The 21,358-nt window shown below is 39.6% G+C and overlaps 1 protein-coding gene across 1 annotated transcript in view; it reads left to right on the plus strand.

Annotated features, from left to right (window-relative positions):
* Window positions 1-84: 84 nt before the first annotated feature.
* tet1 (tet methylcytosine dioxygenase 1) overlaps window positions 85-21,358 on the plus strand; it is a 39,736-nt gene continuing 18,462 nt past the window's right edge. The window contains exons 1-2 of the mRNA XM_037679349.1: window positions 85-555; window positions 1,135-3,371. Of these exons, the coding sequence (XP_037535277.1) occupies window positions 1,299-3,371 (2,073 nt within the window). The 5' untranslated portion in view covers window positions 85-555; window positions 1,135-1,298. The remainder of the gene's footprint in view (window positions 556-1,134; window positions 3,372-21,358) is intronic.

Consider the following 21,358-nt stretch of genomic DNA (forward strand, 5'->3'; position numbering starts at 1 on the left):
GGGGTAAAAGCAAACATTTAGTAAAGAAAGTGTTAAACAAAGGATTGGATGATTGATGATTTGACACCTACTTGATGATGGAGCCGTTAGTTTTGACACTCTCCTGTGTAAACCGGCTGAAGCTGAAAACTCCACTCCGGGTTTTCACCTCCTCTCCTCTCCCTCCTCTCAGAGCGGAGGTTCGGGGGCCAGGCAGGCGGAGAGAGAGCGAGGGTTGCGTCTGGTGGAGGGGGAGCGTGCGCGAGCGGAGCGGGGGCTGCCCTGAATGGATTGACAGAAGAGGGATTTACATTTTTACGGGTGTCGTGGCTCCGTGAACGCCACACGGCTGAGAAAAAAAAAAGCGAGAGAAAAAAAAAAATAAAGATAAAAAAATAGAATCCGCTTGATGTTTGTTCGTGCTGTGGGCGCTGCTATCATGTCCACGAGTCGCCATCGGCAGAGGATTGAACTTAGCAGCGGTCTATATTTACCGAGGAGGGACACCAATCCAAGCTGTCTCGCTGCGGAGCGGAGTATTATTAGCAGCTCAGACCGTACAACTGTCTCTCTGTGGTATGTAAAGCATTTTTGAGCCGTAAACGTGGAAATAAACCCCACAACCAAAACAGCCCGTGCGTAATAATAAAGAAAAAGCCAGGTTTCCAGGCGGGGGTGGGATTTAAACGGCGGTCAAGTGCAAAATAATAATAATAAACGGCGACGAGGGCGTTTTTTTTTTTTTTTACACGGTAATAACACCCTCTCCTTCCGCCAGGCAGAAAAAAAAAACAGGATCCGACCTCGGTCCGGAGACTTCGCCCTTTAAACAATTAAATCCACGGACGCTTTGATGTTATTTTTTTTATTATTTTTTTTTTTTTAACCACCTCATCTGATTATTCTTCACATTTTCCTGCGTAAGCGTGTTTTGAATTTGCTTCATTGACGTCAACCACAAGGCACTTGCTCGTCCAAGTGGGTATTTAAGGAGGGGCAAAAGTGTCTTCTTTTGGAGACAAAAGTACAGAAGAATAGCGTGCTGTTAGAACTTCTTTCGTGCTAGATGTCTTCTGCAAGTTTACATAAAATAATTTCCAACTCGGAGCAACGACTTTGTATTAATTTTCTCTCTTTTTCCCCTCATTTTTGTAGGTAATGTGTTGCAAATACGCACAAAAAACGCCACAGCAACTTACTGTGTAAAGGAAAACTGCAATAAAACAAGAATCCAAGACGTTTCTTTTCCTAGCAAGGTATAAACATTTATCTGGCTCCCATGCTGGCTGCCAAAAGTCCTTTCCTCCACACCCTCAGCCATGCCTGCTACCAAGTCCACCAGGAGACAGACACCTGCTCAGAGACGAAAAGGCCAGAAAACCACCAAAATCAAGGCTAAAACCTGTAAATCAAGCAAATCCAGAGGAAAAGCAACAGAGAGGTTTCAGAAGGCACCTGCAGAATCCACAAGGTCAGCAACCAGATCGCAGGCAAAACGAGGTCAAAGTCCTCGTGGAAGAGGTAAGGATCCCAGGAGGTCCCCTAGCAGAGATAGCCTTGTAACAGGATCTAGAAGGCAAAGACGGTCAAGTCAGCCTGAGAGCCGTGGCAAGTCGCAGGTCCCCCGAGGACAGAGGAGATCTCAATGGGACACGCAAGCATCTGCAACACCCTGTCAGTCTTCTAAACCGTGCAGAGGAAGGAAAAGCAGCAGAGGGAGTACCGGGCGAAAAGCAGCCTCCCGGCAACGAAACACAAAACACAAACCCTCAGTCATCAAAGATCCCACTTGCGATGAAGAACACGGAAAAGTGGAAAACGGCAACGACGAAGAAATTTCCACGAATCGTCGCCAAACTGACGGTGAAGTTCCTTCAAATTTCAAAGAGCAGAGTGTTGAACTTGACAACGCTAAAGAGGAGAGTTCTCTCGAAGCTGATTCGCCGGAGTGTAACAGCACGCCGGGAGACGCTGCGCAGCACAGCTGTGACGGTGTTTTAGTTGAAGACGCACAGACGGTCAGCCGCAACAGTGAAGGTGACTCGAATCAAGTCACAGGGGTCACTGTTTGTGATGACAATGATGGACAGCCAAGTAGTGACAGGAGTAAAGGCCTCACCTCATTGGGAGTGCATGGCGGTAATGAGGAAAATGACACTTCATCCATTACTGGAGATGAGCTTGATCATGTTGACAGTGGTGGTAAGCAGGATGGGGGGTGCACTGTCCAACAAAAGGAGGATATGCTTCTGGGCATGAATGAGAATAGAGCAGATGAAAGTGGATCAGTTGTCACAGAGAGAAAAGATGAGATAAATCACAAGAAAAGAAGGAGTTTAGATGTGGAGAAGGCTGTTGAGAGACAAAGTGAGACCTTGGAGGAAAAGAAAGAAATATCTGTAGGGCTGGAGAACAGTGAGACTGAAGATGGTGGAAGAAAAGAAAATCAGGTTTTCACTAGTCCTGCTACCTACCAAACCAGCACTCCAACCTGTCAAACCCCAGATCCACCTCATTGTAACACGGGACCAACAGCCCAGTCCGGGACACCGGCACATGTGTTAATGGTCTTCAACGCAACTACCTCAAATCCCACCAAAGCCCCCTTCCCCTCAGATCCATTTGAGCCAGAAGCTGTAAGAAAGGCCAAAACAGACATTCAACCTACCGCTCAAGGTGCTAAACCTCAGTTACAAGGCTCCTTGGCTGTCCCTGATGCTGTACCGAAGGTGCAGACTGTTATAGTGAAAAGAAGTATGCCCGTCATCGTCTGTAGGGACTCCCTTAAACCTATCTCAGAAGAGTCCAGCAATAATGAGTCACACCAACAACAAAGCCTGGTAGTCCTTTCTTCTGAGGGAGAAGGACAAGGTTTCACACCAACCGAGACCAAAAATGGTGAATTAAATCAAGAGTCACGAGATTGTACCAGCCAGAAAGCATCTGTACTTTCACTGTCATTGGTTACTCTGTTGGGCACAGACATCCCTGTGGCTAAGCATGAACCAAACGTCGAGGACAGCGTTCGGGTACCAATGCCTGAGGAAGACTTGGTGCCAAAGATCTCAGTTCATCTCGACAGCAGCTCCACTTTCTCCTGCAGCTCAGAAAGTACTCGCTCCTCGTTTTCTTTTGACACCGAATCAGAGACGGGCTATGCGGAGGCCGGCCTGGGACCGGGGTCCTCGGGGACGTCTCTAAAACCACAGAGGAAGGAGAGGAGGAAGCGGAGCAGGTGTGGGACGTGTGAGCCATGCCTCAGGAAGATTAACTGTGGCCAGTGCAGCTGCTGCCTCAATCGCAGGACCGGCCACCAGATCTGTAAGCTGAGGAAGTGTGTGGAACTCAAGAGGAGGAGAACGTCATCTCTGATCAGCTGGTGTGATGTACAGGTAAGACATGATTGGTTTTCAATGAACAGCTCATATACAGTTTTTCTTATTTTGCACATAAATTGCTGGAGATTTAACAAACAGCTGATCTGAAGCAGCTGAAGAACAAGGGTTTTGGCATTGCATCGTTTGATCTCTGAGGTTTTCCTCACTCGTGACAGTGATGATTGTGCGTTAACTGAGCCAGACAGTTGAAACAGAAGGTTTGGCTTTCAAACTGTGAGCCTTCTCAGCTGATAATAACACTATATTTATTCATTTGTTTTCTTTCTGGTTCCACTGATTCCCTCCGAGTGCAAGTTGAAACGCTTGTGTCAGTTTGCGTGTGGAGAATCGAGGTCTGGCTGCAAGAGGGGGAAGCTGGTGGCACATGACTGGCAGCAGTTAAGCACATGTTTCGAGTGCGTTTCTGTTTTTTAAGTGCATGTGTGCGTCCTTGGTGTTGCAATCCAGGGAACAATTGTCTCTGTGTATGTGGGTTGACCATTTTAACTAGACAAATGCAAAGCTCATTCAAAAAAGTTGACAGCGTATATCAGCCGAGGTTTTCTCTTGGGATTTAGGCCACCTCTTTAAACCGTAAGCCTTGATGAGATCAGGGCCTTATGACCATCTGCTACAGGTTTCTTCTTAAAGATCTGCTCCTAAGTTAAAAGTTCACGTACTTTACTGTTATTTCAGCTATGGTGTTTCTTTTGGCCGGAGTACAAAAAGAAGTTACCGCCGCATCAACCGCTACCATTTATGGATTTGCTTTTAGAAGCGAGAATAGGTTAACTAAATGGATTCAGGTTAGCATTCTGTACACAACTGTGTGCATAGTTCAGCGTTGCCTGTGTGACACAGGGGTGTGTGCGTAATAGTCCACGTGTATATTGTATACAAGTGTGCACGTGCGCTTACTGAGTCGTAAGCGTAATAGTTGCACAGCTAGTTATATAACACCCACAGAGCTAGCTGTGATTGTTGCCTCTGAGAAAAGTCGAGCGTAAGGAAGCAAAAATCAGGGCACGTGCAGATTTGTAACATAAATTTTGGATTATTACAGATTGTGGGTCAATCTGTGTGCGTCTGAGGTACTGAATCCGAGGCATACTAATCTCGTCGCGGCTCTTATTGCTGCACAACATGGTGTTTGTGTTGGAGTGCACACTGCTGGTAAACGTCCTCACACAGAGCGACACAGAACTGCTGATCCACTCTGATTCAATCAGCGCAGCCGGGTGTTGTTGAGCTCTAAGTGACATCACATTGGCCTGCGTTTACACACAGAGATGTCTGTCTTTGTGGCTTTAAAACAGGTTTTGTTTGATTTTGTGCATCTGCGTGGGGTGGATCCTTGCGACATGCTGCAACATAGCTACCTATGAACTGTAGGACAGGTCTCAAACCTAATCTGTCACCTATTTCCAAACAGAGAACCGGTATAGCAAGGTTATCTCTGGTCTTGTTGTGTTTGCATGGGTGCTATTTAGGTGTACTTTAAGTGTAGGTAACATCTAAGCGTGCTCGCCGGCCAGGCTGGCTGATCAAGATCACACACCCTTCCAGTGAATGTTTTTAACTTGTCAAGACTGAAAAAAAAGAGAGGCCAAGAGGACTTCATGTAGGAACATGTGGATTTTGTCCCAGGCTTTATAGTGTTTGGTTTTACTTAACCCTGAATTATTATCTGTATGTGTAAAACAAGGAAAATGTTATTTAGTCTGCAGACACACAAATGTAATTTAAAAAATAAAAGGAAAAATTAAACACTCCCTATAACTATGTTTTTGCTCTTTTACACATAGTTTTGTTTTCTGTTGGATGGTAGAGACAGAGTTGAGATCTGATCATAAACATCGCTGCAAAAAAAACAACAAAAAATACTTCAAGTTGTGGAGTACCGAAGCTGCTTTTGTGTATTTGGCTGCAAAAGTCCTGACATGTTGAGATCCGTAGAACCTGACTCAGTTTTTCAGCCTCTCAGCACTCTCGTAAAAAACTATTTACATCACCGTCTTTACAGAATTGTAGAAAATATTACCTTGAACAGAGGTTGTGAGCTACTTTATAGGCCTGTCACGATAACAAATTTTGCTGGGCGATTAATTGTCTCAGAAATTATTGCGGTAAACGATAATGTTTGAAATTTGACAATAATTAGTAATGTCAAATTTAGGAAGAAATGTTGGTTAATTTTGAGTGTAGTACCTTTTTTTTTACCACTGGATGGCAGTATAAGACAGTTTGAACCGAAGGATGGATAGTGAGGGAGCGAGCAGTGTGTCTCTTTAAGAAAAATGGGAGGGAGGCCCCTTGACGTGACATGGGCTGTCTCTCGTTCCTGTTTTTCGGTTTTCAAAATGTTGGTCGCTCGGTGTGGTTTGAGCTCTTTAGCAAGGCACAGGTTTCAACCATGAATTTTGGAGCTTTGACAAGACAGAGGTTTTTTTCCCCGAGGTCGGCCTGATCGCTTAGCTCGTAGCTGAGCTTCTCAGCTTAGCTGCTTTTAACGATCCCAAAATGCGATTTTGGACGGTTAAAACAGATTTTAAAGAGAAAAGAGAAAGGGAGGGGTCAGTGAAGAACACCAGAGTTGAGCCTTTTGTCGTCCAGTGTCTTCAGTAGAAAGAGAGAGACACAAAGAAACGATAAAGACGATAAATGAAAACGAGGTTGATATTATTCATTTATCATGTGATTAATTGATTTATTGTTTATTGCGACAGGCCTACAACTTTATGCTTTTACACAATTTTATACAATTCGGTCTTTTTTCACATTAAGAAATGCGTAAATTAATGTAAAGTGCAAGATGTTTTGCCATCATACTGTGATTATACAAACTATCTGTAATTGCCAGAATTCAGATGAGATCATTGTACTGAATTATTTTCACTTATATTCCAGGAATATACTATTTTTGAGGATATTTGTTTGTAATTAACATCTATTATTGCCTGCCTTACATTATGGAGTGCAGTCATGTATGGTAATTGAATGTGTGCATATGTCTTTGTCTGTTAGCAAATTATCTCACGAATCAGTGAACACATTTTCAAGGTTCAAGTTTTTTTTTGTTGTCATTTGCGTTCATGTGGTACATGAGGTGGAATGAAATTGTGTACCCAAGGTCCCAGTTACACCCAAAAATAGCACAAAAAAAAGAATACAACGCATAAAAAGAAACAATATACAAGGATCTAAGATATACGCTAAACACTAATAATGTAAAATAATATGGTATATTAAACAGCAGCCTGAACATGAGTCTGTTGTGAGCAGATGGGTATGAATATAGCAGCTTAAAGGCAAGAAATCAGCAGCATGGATAATCAGCAGCACAGATAAAATTATATATCACAGATTACCATATTTTTCAGACTATAAGTCACACTTCAAATCCTTTAATTTTTCACAAAAATCAACAGTGATCCTTATAATCCGGTGTGCCGTATGTATTAATTCTGGTTGTGCTTACTGACCGCGAACTGAGTTTATACACGTACATGGCGCTCAAAAATCAGTCACAATGTTTTAGTTTCGCTTAATTTGTCTAATGTATGAAAACAAATCCGTTCATTGATATTGCGCCTTATAATCCGAAAAATACCGTAAAGTGGCATTACAGTGATTTTCTTTTCTTTTTTTTAACAGTGATTTTCCTTGTTAGGGATTTTATGAGTCGAGCGGCTTCAGGGTAGAAGCTGTTCCGCAGTCTAGTGGTTCTACACTGAATGGTCTCTGTGGCAATTTTAACAACACAGAAAATATTCAATGGAAAAAAATGGTTAACTTTACAAGTTAATTTGTTTTAAGATGGCTACCACAGCTAACTGACTTCAAAAAACACTAATTTGACTAGTTTTGCTAATACTGAGTCAATATTATGTGTGGTGGTAGCTGAAAGTCAGCCCTAACACGTACTTCGGCATTCAGCGTGCCAGATGATATGCATTCCTTAAATAACCGCTAGTTTCTTAAAAGTATGCAAACATTGTATATCTAAATGACTGCTTTAAAAAGACAACAGTAGCGCTCAGATACTATAAATATATATAATATGTGACCACTGGTGTCTTCTTTGTTTCTGTATGTTTATCACAAGCATGTACCACGATGAGGCTCAATTTTTGGTAAGTTGCATCACAGTTTGGCAGCAGCTAAAGTTTTTTTTACAGTACTACACAGCTAGAGTTGGGCACTACGCTTTGAAAGAAATAACCTTCATCCTTCTGCTTAGCAAGCTCATTTATCTCCTCCAGTTTTTTACTCCCACTTGTTCTGCTACAGTGCATTAGCCAAAGGAGTTACCCAGCTGAGATATCAAATGTATGTGGAAAGCATGCATCAGTCCTGCAGGCAGGGCTCTTACAGTCAGCTGCACTCAGCTTTGTAATAGGTATTTAAGGTTGTGTGTTTGTGTCTTGCCTTTAATGGGGGGTTATTCATGCACATCGCTGTGTGTGTGCGTATATTGTAAACATTTGCAAGTGCTTGCAGTGCAGCCGGCTCTAATTGTTCTCAAATGGAACGAGCCCAGTGTAAAGTGATAATGATTTGTGTCAGTAGGTCTGAAGCCCTCTTCCCACTCTTTCTATAGAAAGCTGCAGAGGTCTCGAGCACTGGCAGTTACCATGGCAACCTCTGTGTCTGTCTGCTGACCTTAGACCTGCGATGATTGTCTGATGCGTTTACTCTCATGGTCATAATGAGGATTAGTGGAGATAACCAGTAAACATTTACCACTGTTGCTTCAAGGCTATGAATGCATCCAGGTAGTTAGGTTAAAGTTCTCGGGCGGTCCGGCTCATGGTGGGTCAGTAAGCTAAGTTCATCTACACAAAGTGTATTTTAAAAAAAACAAGGTCCTCATATTTTGTCTAATCAGCATAATAAGTTAGGGAGTTGTGAATGGTTACGATACTAACATATTTAAATGTTAATCGTCTGCTTTTACTCTGTGACTGATAAGTTAGTCGATAAGCTGCTTTAAGTACAGAAATGGACAATAACCAAGCATAACAACTGGACTATGATTGAGTGAAGGAGAAAAAAACAAAACATGGATGACCTTATTAAAAGTACACCTGAAGTGGTCAAGCTAAATTAAACAGTAAGGGGAAAAAATGTCCTTGACGTATGAAGCAGAAAAGCATTGCCAAAGAACAATATCAGAGATACTCGGACAACCTTTAATGTGTAATGATTAGATAATTGGTTAATCACATCATGTTTATGCTTTAACTCTGCAATGGTTTTGCTGTAGATTGGGCCTAGCGTGGGGGTGTGGGGTGGGGGCAGAAGCCTGTCTTTTGTTGTAGAATCCAATGGAGCATCTACAATACTTCCAATTGCACTAACTTCTTTTAGTGGCCATGATTGATTGCAGCAAATAGTTTCTCTTTGCCACCATAAAACACATTTGTTTTACAGCCTTTGTTGGGTTGGCCAATGCTCATCAGTCTCCCTCAAATGAAAGGAAATTGGTTCGGATGTCAGAAACAATTCATGCAGTAAACTGGAACCATGTTGGAACACCAGTGTCACTGTCCACAGGGAAGCAGGGTTTATGTTACTATGGACTAAGAAGGTGCTGACCCCAACTGAAGCCCCTGCTCCATAAGTGGCGCTTTCAAGCCGTTCATACACACATTTATCCATCCATCCATTCTTCCAACATATTTGAACACCTTTGAGCTTGATAGACAAGACAAATGCCTTGTAGAGAAAAGTTTTAAGGTGAAACGACACAAACATTTTAGCTACAATGACAAGAAGTATGTTTGGAGGAGTCATGGTGAGTCTTTTAAACCTGCAAACACTGTACCAACTGCCAAGCATGGTGGTAGGAGCATCATGCTGTGATCCTGGAAACAGTAGGTGGACTAAAGAAGAAGGAAGGCCATCTCTAGATTCTTCAGTTTACCTGAAATCAACAGCTGGACATTTAACACAGAGACACCAATCCAAAAAAGACAATGATTGCAGTCACACATCAAAGCTGTTTTCAGAACAGATAAAGCAGGCTGACATTAAGCTTTTCTGAAAGCCTTTCTTTAACCCCCTTTGAAAATGTGTGAGCTCTGATGAAAAGCCAGGACTGTACCAGGAAAACAAACAATTTGAATCAGTTCTACTAATTCTGTCAAGAAAAGTGATCCATGAGAAATTTGGACCCTGTGTGAATTGGAGAAATCCCACAATAAATTAAAACTTGTGCACCCAATTCTAATAGTTAAAGTTGTTTCATACTAAAATATTACAAATTCAGAAATTATTAAAAGCTCTAAATAAAGTGGAAAATTCAGACTGCAACTATAAGTACTTGTACTTCAAAACGTGACAAAGGCACATCATATTAATGATGTGTACAGAAGGAAGGATAAAGTTTGGTTTGTTGCTCTGTTCCCTTTTTTAGTCACTGAAAGATAAACCCATCCTTTTAAAAAAGTCCTGAATTTTCTCACAGTAAGCAAGTGGGCACTCTTAACAGTAAGCTATTGAAAAGATTTACTTCCATACTGTCCCCTTTTTTGATTATTGAAATGTGTGGGACAGTAGGGGGCTGAAGTAGCAAGGAAGATTTGTGAAATATCAAAGACGCTGCTAATATCACAATAGAGCCTACTCATTGTGTCAAGGCAGCGATAGACTTTCCTACTTGTTGTTCTGCTCGCTTTCAGCACAGAAACATTTTACTACACAAGCTGATTTAAGATGAATATTTTCTGTAAATCTGGTCCAAACCAATGAAATGTAAAATAACACCATGAGGTAGTAGCAGCTTGGTTTGGGGAGTAGCCCAAATAATGGTCTGTAGGCCAGGAGAAATGCCACTTTTATTTAATTTGTGGTTTAGCTGTTTGGCCAGAATCCACTTTACATCAGAGCAGATGTTGAAGACCCACATAAAAACCAAGAAACAAGTGGAGAAGAGCTCCATGTTGCTGTAGCTTGCTCAGACGCACACTCAGCTGTCTTGTATTTGCAATGCAGAGTTGTACAAAACCACATGGCAGAGGGTATGGGTTTTACTACAATATTTGTACTTTTGCAAGGTATTTGTTACACTTTGATGCCACTAATGCTACTCTGCTGAACCCTCTTAGTTTGCTTACATCTGAGAGTTGTGAGGCTCTAAGTCCCTGGATGGGCTTTGAAGTCGTGCCACTTGGTTTCTCGGGGTGAAAAGAAATCCTGACTTTGCCCCTTTGAAAGAAGTGCCACTCAAATCCTGCCAAGGGTACACAATGGACCTTCCTTTGGAGAAACCAGAGCTTAATAAGTGCAACAATCTCCAAAAAGAACTTTGAGCGCTCATCTTTTGTTGCTTTAGAAAAACCTCTTCATGGAATACCATCCTCTGAGTGGCCAAGAATCCACGTTTATTTTTGTATTGTGTCAAGTTTTCACTTTGGCCATTTATTACGTCTTTGCTCTGTTTGATATCAGTCAGCAAAGGGAGTCTTTAATGGACGGCTGAGGTCTCAACGTATTTCTCTGCAAACATACGTGCGTTTGCATGTGTTTTTGTGCATACCAGTGCTTACATGCACACAGTTGTGGCCATACAACCCACATGTCTACTTACAGTGTTGCAACAGCGCAAACTTAAGTAAGCCTTTTCCTGTCTGATTGTGAGAAGGTCTGAGGCCCCATCCTGCTTCATGTTTGTGTGTAGATTTGTGTCTGTGTGCCTGTGTGTCAGTGTTTACTCAGACCGATAGACCTGTTCACCTTTCTCTGTTAACCCTTCACAGTAAAAACTGTTTACCGCCAAATCGCACTTCAAGGCCTTATGTGTGTGTGTGTATTAAAATATGTTTTCCTTTTGTATTGAGATTTAACTTGGGATTAGATTTTAGCTCAATATCTGTAAAACTGACCGAGTTATCCTAATTTTTGTATTTGCTAAGAGTCAGTAGCTGTGGCAGCCAGCTGGGCTCCAGAATCAATGAGTTTCATTAAATTCCTTCCTCTAGTTCATGGCATATTTTGCTAACACGTCATACAAGCAAACAAACATGTTATTTACACATCAACTGGAAATAAAGACAAAATTTCAAGTAATACAGCATTTGTCTCCCAAAGGAACCAACCACCCCCCCCACCCCCGCATTTAGGTCATGGCATGTACTAAATTAATAAACGTCTGTATATGTTTGCACGTGACCAATTCACTGAATCTGAGGGGGAGATGCCAAAGCATCGTCATCCCAGTGTTGCCAGTGCTTCAGTACTGAAAAGCCACAACACAACGTCACCCCTTCATGTAGGTACTTCAGCTTGAAGCAATGCTTTCAGAGAGGTTGACAGCGTTTGCTGTCCGGAGACACAAATCTGATGTGAACACAAACTAGATGAATTTCAAAGAAAAAATATTATAACCCATATGTTTTCTTTATGCCAGGTGTCTGCAACCTGTGGTTTATGAGGACACATGCATCCCTCTGGTCCCTCTGCAATGGCTCTTTCAAGCTTTGACCAAAACCAACATAAAACGGAATTTCATTGGCTGTTATATCAACAACATAAAATGAGGTCGTTTTCTTGTCATTTCTTTTGCAAATACAGTAGTCCGTCGTTTATCGCGGGGGATTTGTACCATGAAGCACAGAGATACTTGAAAAACCGTGAAGTAGAATAGTAGTACAAGTAGTAAGTAGTAGTTTGTTTTAGCATTTATATATTCCCACACTCTTGCAATATTCTAAACAATGTTTCTAATCTCTAAACGCTCTAAAAGAGCACTGCACGTCATGAGCTCTCTGCCACGCCCACTTCTCCTCTGCAGAATGGAGATGGACAAAGGAGGAGGGAGGAGGAGCTGCAGGAGGAAGTTTCTCCCGCAGTGTGGGCTGCACACAGGTGCTGCTAAATAATTTTAAATAACTTTCTAACTACTGAATGAAATGAAAAAATATGAAAAGGTATGAAAAAGGTATGAAAAATATGTGAATGAAAGTACGGTACTAATACAAGGAGTAAAACATGTTGACCACATCATGTTAGTAGCTTGTTAGCCATTTCTTTTGGCTAACTTACTGTTGCTGTACTTGCTGTATTCATACCCATCTGCTCACTACAGACTCATGTTCAAGCTGCTGTTTAATATACCATACATTATTTGTGTTTAGCGTATGTCTTAGATCTTTTAGAGTATCGTTTAGCGTTTGTTAGCATAGATCTTACGCCCCTTTTGCACTGCTCCTACTCAGCCCCAACTCTACTCAGCCCCCCACTGAAATATTGCTATTCCACTAGTACTTTTTAGCTGATTCGAGGCTGATTCAGGACCTTGTTTTGTCCCTGCATCTCTGGTGGGACCGTGCAAGCTGAGTCGGGACCAAAACATGAATGCAGGTCACTGATTGGTCAGGGGGAGGAGTCAGTGGATCTCAGAAACTTTTCATCGATTCGCCATTTGCAATTTCTCAGAATGCGGAGCAGCGGTTGGATCTATTTTTAAGATTGTGTGTTTAATGTGTTTAATTCTGAAGTCCACGTGATTTTTGTGTTTGGTGGCCGACGACAAAATTTGCGCGAGCGGAGTCTCCGCGGAGGATCATACGAGCTGCTGACCCGCTGAAGCACGCGAGGCCGGACCCCGAGCCCCGGCCTCGCGTTCTCACAAAGGTCGGATTCCGAGCCCTGGCAGGCAGGAGGACCGGGAGGACCGGGAGTCCGGGACGGAGGGTGGAAACTTTTTTTTATTTTTATTTTTTAACATAAAAAATTTATAAAAAATAATGTTTTTTTTTTCATTGAAGAATAAAAATAAATAAACGGTGCTGGCTTTATCATGAAATCCTGTTGTCACTTTGACTTTATTAAATAATCTGTTAATTAACGTTAACTCAGCTGAAAAATCATAAAAAGACACTTATTGGATCTCTCAGGAATATTTCCCTCAAACATGTTTAAAGAAGAGCCTTTGGTTCAACTTTATTCTAACCCACAGATGTACAAATCACAAAACAAGAATTACACTTTAAATCACTGTTTGATCACTGTTTGTTCTTATCTCTTCAAATGAGGATTGCCAACTTTTTCTTTCTTATTTTATAGACAATGTCAGTAATGTGAGAAATAACATGGATCACTGATCATCACTTAAATCACTAAAATAAAATCTGTATACAAGAAACAAAACCACATATAAAAAATGAGTGCAAATACAGCAAATGATGAAGAAAAATATTGAACTTTAAATATTTTTGTAGGATCTGGTTAATCAGATTTAGTTCTGTTTATAGAGCGCCAAGTCACAACAGAAGTATTTCAGGGCACTGAACAGAAACATTCATATTTAAAAATAATAATTTAACATTATTTATCTGAGGAGCAGACCGCTTTGAGTTTAACTCGTTGCAGAACTCTCACTCGGTGAACTAGAGTTCATTAGCAGGATTTTGGATTCTGGACACGCCTCCAGAACCGGTCCTGAAGTGCGGTGCAAATCAGGCTGATCTGAGCAGGGCTGAGCAGGAGCATATCTTAGATCCTTGTATACTGTTTCTTTTATACTTTATATTTTTGCTATTTTTGGGTGTAACTGGGACCTTGAGTACACACTTCCGTTCCACCTTATGTACCACGTGTGATGCAAATGACAATAAAGAACCTTGAACCTTGCAGTCTCATGGTATGCTCTTTCTCTCAAATTCACCAGAATGTTTTGGAATAGCTTTAAGACCAGTTGCTGGAAAGACGTATGGTGAGTCAATTTGATTAAAACATAGTCACAGCGAATGGAGATTCAATTACTTATCCAACAAACTGGCCCAATTTCAAATTTACTTTAACTTTATGCCTAATTAATTAAATTTTCTATAGTTAAAAATAAAACTCACATAGCCCTATATAGTCTTCTTCTTCTTTCCACACATAAAATTGGTAAAAACTACTTTTTTCTTCTTTACATGATCCCAGTCTTTTCTTTTGTCGTTTGATGTAAAAAAAAAACATCAATAAATATTTACAAGAATGAGATATCTTTAGTTTGAGAACATCCCCCACATGGGCCATAAGAAGCTCCCTGTAATGAACTTGAAGTGGTCCATGGAGCTCCAGTTGATTAATTCAAGTTGTAGCAAGTTTAGCAGCTCCCTACAAATTTTGTTTAGTGAGTAAATGGGAAGAAATGGCTCTTTTAGTCGTAAAGGTTACAGACCCTTGCCTTATGCTAACGAATTACTGTTTTCCGCTAAACTGAGTGTATGTAAAATAATGTAACTGGTGGTGTGGAGCATGTCCTTCCAAGAGTGTTATTGTAGTTTATTACATAACATAATCTGTATGTGACATGAAACTGTGGGTGAGAATCCACTCTGTCCTTAAAATAGCCCCACTCGTTGGCAATAAATGATCCAGACAGGAAGTGTGAAAGCTTCAAACGTGTATTGTTGCTTTTGTGTACGGACTGTGTGTAGTCACCGTAAAGAGGTTCAGTTACAGTTCTGAACCTGCATGTGCTCATGTAAACAACATTTGTTGTCTTCACAACATTCCCTCTTAAGATAACTCCGATTGTTTTCTCGTGGTTCCCTGTGAAGAAAATTAACTTTCACAATGTTGCTGATGTGATAAGAGTTAATTGTCAGTCTCCAAACAGCTGTGTGAGTTGGTCTTTTGGCCTTTGACCTGTGCAAATAGGTGCTTGAATGTGTGTGTGTGTGTGTGTGGGGGGGGGGGGGGGGGGTGTATTGAGAGGTTGAGCTTGCTTCAACAAGCTGAGCAGCACAGGGGCACGTCTATGCACAGCGTCTTGTTTTCTCATTTTCCCGTAGTTGTTAGCACGCATTTTGTCACCTTCAACAAACTCACACACCTGCACAAATTCAGCTCCATTCAGTGCCACTGGCTTTATCCAGATTTGCAAACGTGAGAGTAATAAGTCTCAGCTTTAGTCGAACAAAAAAAAAAAAGAGCAGAAAATACATCAAAGTGCAAAGATCTGAAGTTTTTCTACTGCAATGAAAGACAAGTTTACATTGGCGTATGACAAGTTTTGGCACCGTTCCTGTTTGGCACAGATCCATCATTATGATCACCAGTGGGTCAGAAACACTTTACTATTGTGTTGGAGAACAACTTTCTTTACCACGCTTGCTGCATGTCAGCTGTACCTTAGGGTGATTAATGTCCAGAATACATGTTCCTAATGAGAGCTGGGATGTTTGTTTAGGGGAAGAAGCATGTGGGACTCTTAACGACATGAATTGGGAAGGATGCAGTTCAGTGTAGTTTGTGGCTACACAATATTTATGAATAATGGAATGGAGGAGCTACGAGGAGGAGAAGTATAGTTAGACAGAGATATAAGTATGTTTTTTTTTATGCGCCCTTTATACAGTAGTCCCTCGTTTATCATGGGAGTTTGGTTTTTGGCAAAATTTTACTCACCAGCTCTTCTGGTCCAGTTGAGTCCAAATCTGGATGAAAAAAGTCGGACCTATATGGTGCATCCCCTCTCGGAAGTCCTCACGGGCCGTCAAGCCGCTCTCAGATTGACCAGTGAGTCTGGAGGTCCGGTTCTGCTCCAGTTCCAGGTGGGTTCCGTGCGGCTCTCTGCATCCGCTCGGCGCTGAAGTCGTTGTATGAATAAGCACCAAACTTTTCCCGGATCAGATCAAAACTTTCCCTCTACGTATTTCAGCAGAAGACAACGGGGCTTCTGGACGGGGCACTGTTGGCTTCTGGGAAACTGGACGGGACCAGTGCATTGTAGAAAAACTTGAACAAGTTTGCATTTTCATAACAAGAAGGCAGCCTTGCGTTGTCATTTTAACGTGGTTATGAGTAATGGTGCTCCACATTTTCTTTGCTTTTTGAATTCAAATATTTTAGTAAATGTCCATGCGAGTTTTGTGATTACACAAATGTTGTGTAACTGTGTAACGAAACTGACTTTTTGTAAAACAGGTTCCTAAATTAAAAAAAAATAGAAACTCCACACATCCATTTTTGAATAGCAACCAAAATGCTTGTGTATGTGCTTCAGATGCTACAGAACCGAAGTGCCTATCTACATCAGACTCTACATGTACTGCGTTAACTGAGCTGACAACACTGATGAACAGCACCGCACATACTTGACATTTTTAGGTCCTTTTTTTTTTTTTGCATTTTTTGTGAATGGAGCTATTTCTAGAAATGGTACCATGTTTACAATGATGTTTTTAGAAATGACAGAAATAACTGTTTTGATAAACAAATGTTTCCATGTGAACAAGCCTCAGAGGAAACATATTTTTGTTTTTAAGCCAATAAACTGACTTAGCATGAAAAGGCAAAACTGAAGGTTACCCAGGGTTGTGTCTATAAGAAACAAGTTAGGGGATAAAAATATATTTTTTAAGTGTATCTGTATTTTTTCCAGCTGTTTGTTGCAAAAGTTTAAGCAGCATCTACAAAAAAGCATCAAAGATCAGACAGATATAGGCAGTCGTTTTAGCTCAAGTAAAATGTTTGATTGACAAAAGCTGTTTAAAACTTAACAAAAATCAATTCATCTTAAGATTTTAATGCATTTTAAACATAGTTTTATGAATACTATGTCCAGTTTATGCAATATTTCCAAACAGTTACATCAGGCCATTCGAAGATGTTCCAACTTTTTGTCTAAAACATTGGAAGTCACCTTAGTGGACTTAAACCACATTACTGTGTTTTTCAAGGTTTTATTCTTACTTTTCAAATGCAACTGAAAAGATAAAGAAAAATATATTTTGTTTCCAGCTGTAAAAACAGAGCCTAAAGATGTGATTTAAAATTAGTTGTCTCAGCACGTGTGTAGGCACACCCTAATTTGTCTCTCGAAATCAAGTGCATTTTGTTGCTTGAACAATTCCCAAGTGGGTTTTATGATGCATTAAAAACGTGGAGAGAAAAATCAGCCAGTATCTAAAGAAAAACTTTGGAACACCTTCAGAAAGACTGGACATCTGTTGCTCAAGACCACTTAAGAAAATTCCAAGAAAGTCTGACTTGTTGGAAATAAAATACGAAGAAATAAGGTGTGGTTTAAAACTTGCGCATGCACACGACTGCTCTGTTGCCGATGAGATCAGTTTGGTCTATATTATTACTATCAACCTCTGTAGGTGGATAAAAACCTCACGAGCCCATGCTGACTAACAGCAGCAGTTGGTAGGTGTGGATTTTAAGCTTGAATCGTTGTTTGTGTTGGTGGTTTCTAATGTCAGACCTGTTGGACAACCTGTCACCCTCTCATTCAGAGCAGCCCAGTTGTAACTGTCACAGTGATTAACACCAAGAAGCCATTAACATGCACCGTGTGGGTTTTATTAGTTTTATCTCTGACTGGGACGTAAACATTTTTACATATAATAAGTAAGGTAAGACTTGAACCTTTAATGTTGGATGCACTTTTCTAACTTGACAGGAAGATACCTTTTCTCAGGCTCCTAATGGGCTGTGGTTTGTTTCTTTAGCTATAAAATATTACCGCAGATGTAAGTGGGTGTATAGTGCATGCACTGCTGGCTGTCAGGCTGTTACTGATTCATCGGGGTGTGATGCTCTTTGGTTGGCTGTGCAACGGCTTAAAACTATCTATTGTTCCTGGATGTCAGCATCAATGTTGTAATTTATTATCTGAGAATATCTCATTACATGATCAGAAGTTACAGGCAGTTTAGAGAAAAGTTGATTTTTGAGAACGCCTTTCCAAGTGTTCAGTCCAGAGGTGGGCAACATTTTTTCTTCTTCAAAAGGCTGCATCAAAACATTTAAAGCAATCACACGGCCACATAAAGAATTGGAAAATAAATGTTCTTTATGCAGATAATCTACAAGGCTTTTTAAGGCTTTTTTTTATTGTAGCATAGTTAGCATGCTTTACAAACATGTGTTTCCCATATATTTTAGGAATATGACATATGCTGTAAACTGGCTCTTGTGACAATATGTTGTACACATTAGCTTAACACGTTCTACAAGTTAGCTTAATACACATTAGCTTAACATGTTATACACATTAGCTTAACATGTTATACACATTAGCTTAACATGTTATACATGCTAGCTTAACATGTTATATGCGTTAACTTAGCATGTTATACACATTAACTTAGCATGTTATACACGTTAGCTTAACATGTTATGCATGTTAGCTTAGCATGTTATACACATTAGCTTAACATGTTATACACGTTAGCTTACATGTTCTACACGCTAGCTGAACATGTTATACATGTTAGCTTAATACACATTAGCTTAACATGTCATACACATTAGCTTAACATGTTATACACACTAGCTTAACATGTTATACACATTAGCTTAACATGTTATACAAGTTAGCTTAACATGTTTTATATTTTAACTTAATATGTTAGCTTAACATGTTATACACGTTAGCTTAACATGTTATAGACATTAACGTAACATGTTGTACACACTAGCTTAACATGTTATATGCATTAACTTAGCATGTTATACACGTTAGCTTAACATGTTATACACATTAGTTTAACATGTTATACACACTAGCTTAACATGTTATACACATTAGCTTAACATGTTATGCACTTTAGCTTATCATGTTGTACACGTTAGCTTAACATGTTATACATGTTAGCTTACCATGTTATACCCATTATCTTAACATGTTATATGTTAGCTTAACATGTTATACACATTAGCTTAGCATGTTAAACACATTAGCTTAACATGTTATACACACTAGCTTAACATGTTATGCATGTTAGCTTAGCATGTTATACACATTAGCTTAACATGTTATACACGTTAGCTTACATGTTATACACGCTAGCTGAACATGTTATACATGTTAGCTTAATACACATTAGCTTAACATGTTATACATGTTAACAGAAATATGCAAAACAAACTTGTATGGTTGTGTTTCTAAGTCTTTAAGGTTCAGTCTGGAAAAACAATGACTTAATTTTTTTTTTTTGCGTAAGATGTTTAAATTTCCTTAAATCTCATTGATGAATTGGTGGGGTTTTTTTATCTATTTTTTTTTTAAAGTTTTTTTTTTTTTTTTTTTTTTTTTTTTTTTTTTTTTTTACTAAGGTGGGGGCCTGATGGAGATTGTCCAAGGCCCACTTTTGGCCCTCAGGCCTTAAGTTGCCTACATGTGTTTTAGTCCATAGATAAACTCCTTTTCTTACTTACAGAAAAACTTAATTGTCAAAGATGACTCACATGGAGTTATATACTTTATGTAGTAATTGAGTTATCACTTCCAGTGTCAGAAAACTTAACAAAGATTATGTTGTGTATGATTTATTGCAGCCAGTGACAATGTAAATGCTAACAGACTGGCTTTGCTCCAATGCATTGGGTTTGAAAATGTTTACTATGAAACCACATATTTGCGCAGCCACACCATGCAGGAGTTTCATTGTGATAAGTTAGAAGAGTCTTAACTGACTGATCGTAAAGCATTCAACTGTGACAAAAACAGGCCGCTAGTGAACGCAGCGCACTTTTGATTTTTAGAACTACACCAGAGTGTTTTAAACTTTATATTCTTATTAAGATTGTGCAAAATTAAATGTGCAGTGAATTAATGTGCATGAACGTTTTTTTTTTTTCAACCATGGTTTTGTTTATCATTAAGCCCTTATTTATCACTTATTGATCAGTCATGTTTCTTGCAGTCTGGAACCACAGCTGAGTTTGGATGCTGTTAAAGTCAGGCTCTGACCCTAGCTTCTTGGCCACGTTGTCACCTCTGCGAAGAGAGATTGCTTTACCCTTTCATAACTTTTTGTCATGCTTTTCATCTCCCTGTCTCTTTTTATTTCTGATCATTGTACGCAACAGGGCAGTAATGATTTTGCTTGTGTGTGTGTGTGTGTGTGCATCAGTCTGTTGTGGTAAAAATATAAAATGAACCACTGTGTGAATGAAACGTTCAGAAATTAATGATACAATGCACAGCTTTATCTAATTAACATTTGGAGTCATCTCCATTCAAGATGGCTGCACAGCTAAGAGAGCTTAGAAATGTAAAAAAAATTAACCGTCAGTCAATTTTACAGTTACTGAGCTAAACTATTATGGGGTAGTAGCTGAGAGTCGACCTCGACACATACTCAGAGAGCTAATTAATCTTGAAGGAAGTAGCATTAGATTGTATATTACTTCATTTACAAGGTTTTACAAAAACAGCTATTCTGTCATTTGTTAAGCATTTACAACTTGGGCATGAAAGGCAGTGGGCAAGATGTATTATTTCAAGGATGGTAGCGCTTTCATTTTTCTACTGATTGAGAATTTAGACAAAGTCGGAAGCTGTAGAGCAGTAAGGATACACAATGTTCTTGCTTCTACAGTCTTAAGCAAGAATCACACATTTTAATCACACAATAGTTAAAGATGCTAAAGACAAATTTGTGCCACGTATTTGTCACTGCATGGAACAATTGAAAAGGCATATTTTAATCATACTGTAATTTTTAAAAGACATATTTCATAACAAAAGTTCAGACACTTCTTTCTCAGCAGTCATGTATGGGGTCCCGTTTGTACAGTTAAACAGTCAAAAACTAACAGCAGTATTTTAGTTTATTTAGCCTTTAATAAGAAAAATAAAAAATGTTGTTTTTTTTAGTCATATTTTAACAGTGTTATTCATACATTTATAAATGGTATAGTTCCAAACTAAATATTTAATTCACAGGCTAAATATTTAGTTTACAAAATAAATACTTAAATATTTAGTTAGTAAACTAAATATAAACTATAATGATATAATAATAATAATAAAATAATATAATAGTAATAATAAACTTAAATATTTAGTAAACTAAATCAAAAGGCAATGCTCTCATTTTAATTGGTCTATTTATGTTCTAACCCTTTAGTTAGTAAACTAAATATTTAGGTGTAAATTAAATATTTAATTTCCAAGTTAACTACAGTACTTAATTTAGTATCCAGGCTCTCAGATGGTGTGCTCCGTCATCCGAGGGGAGCTCACTGTAGATCTCCGGCTCCTCTTC

This window comes from Nematolebias whitei, chromosome 1 (assembly GCF_014905685.2).
Source record: "Nematolebias whitei isolate Nwh7 chromosome 1, NemWhi1, whole genome shotgun sequence".
Taxonomy (NCBI): Eukaryota; Metazoa; Chordata; class Actinopteri; order Cyprinodontiformes; family Rivulidae; genus Nematolebias; species Nematolebias whitei.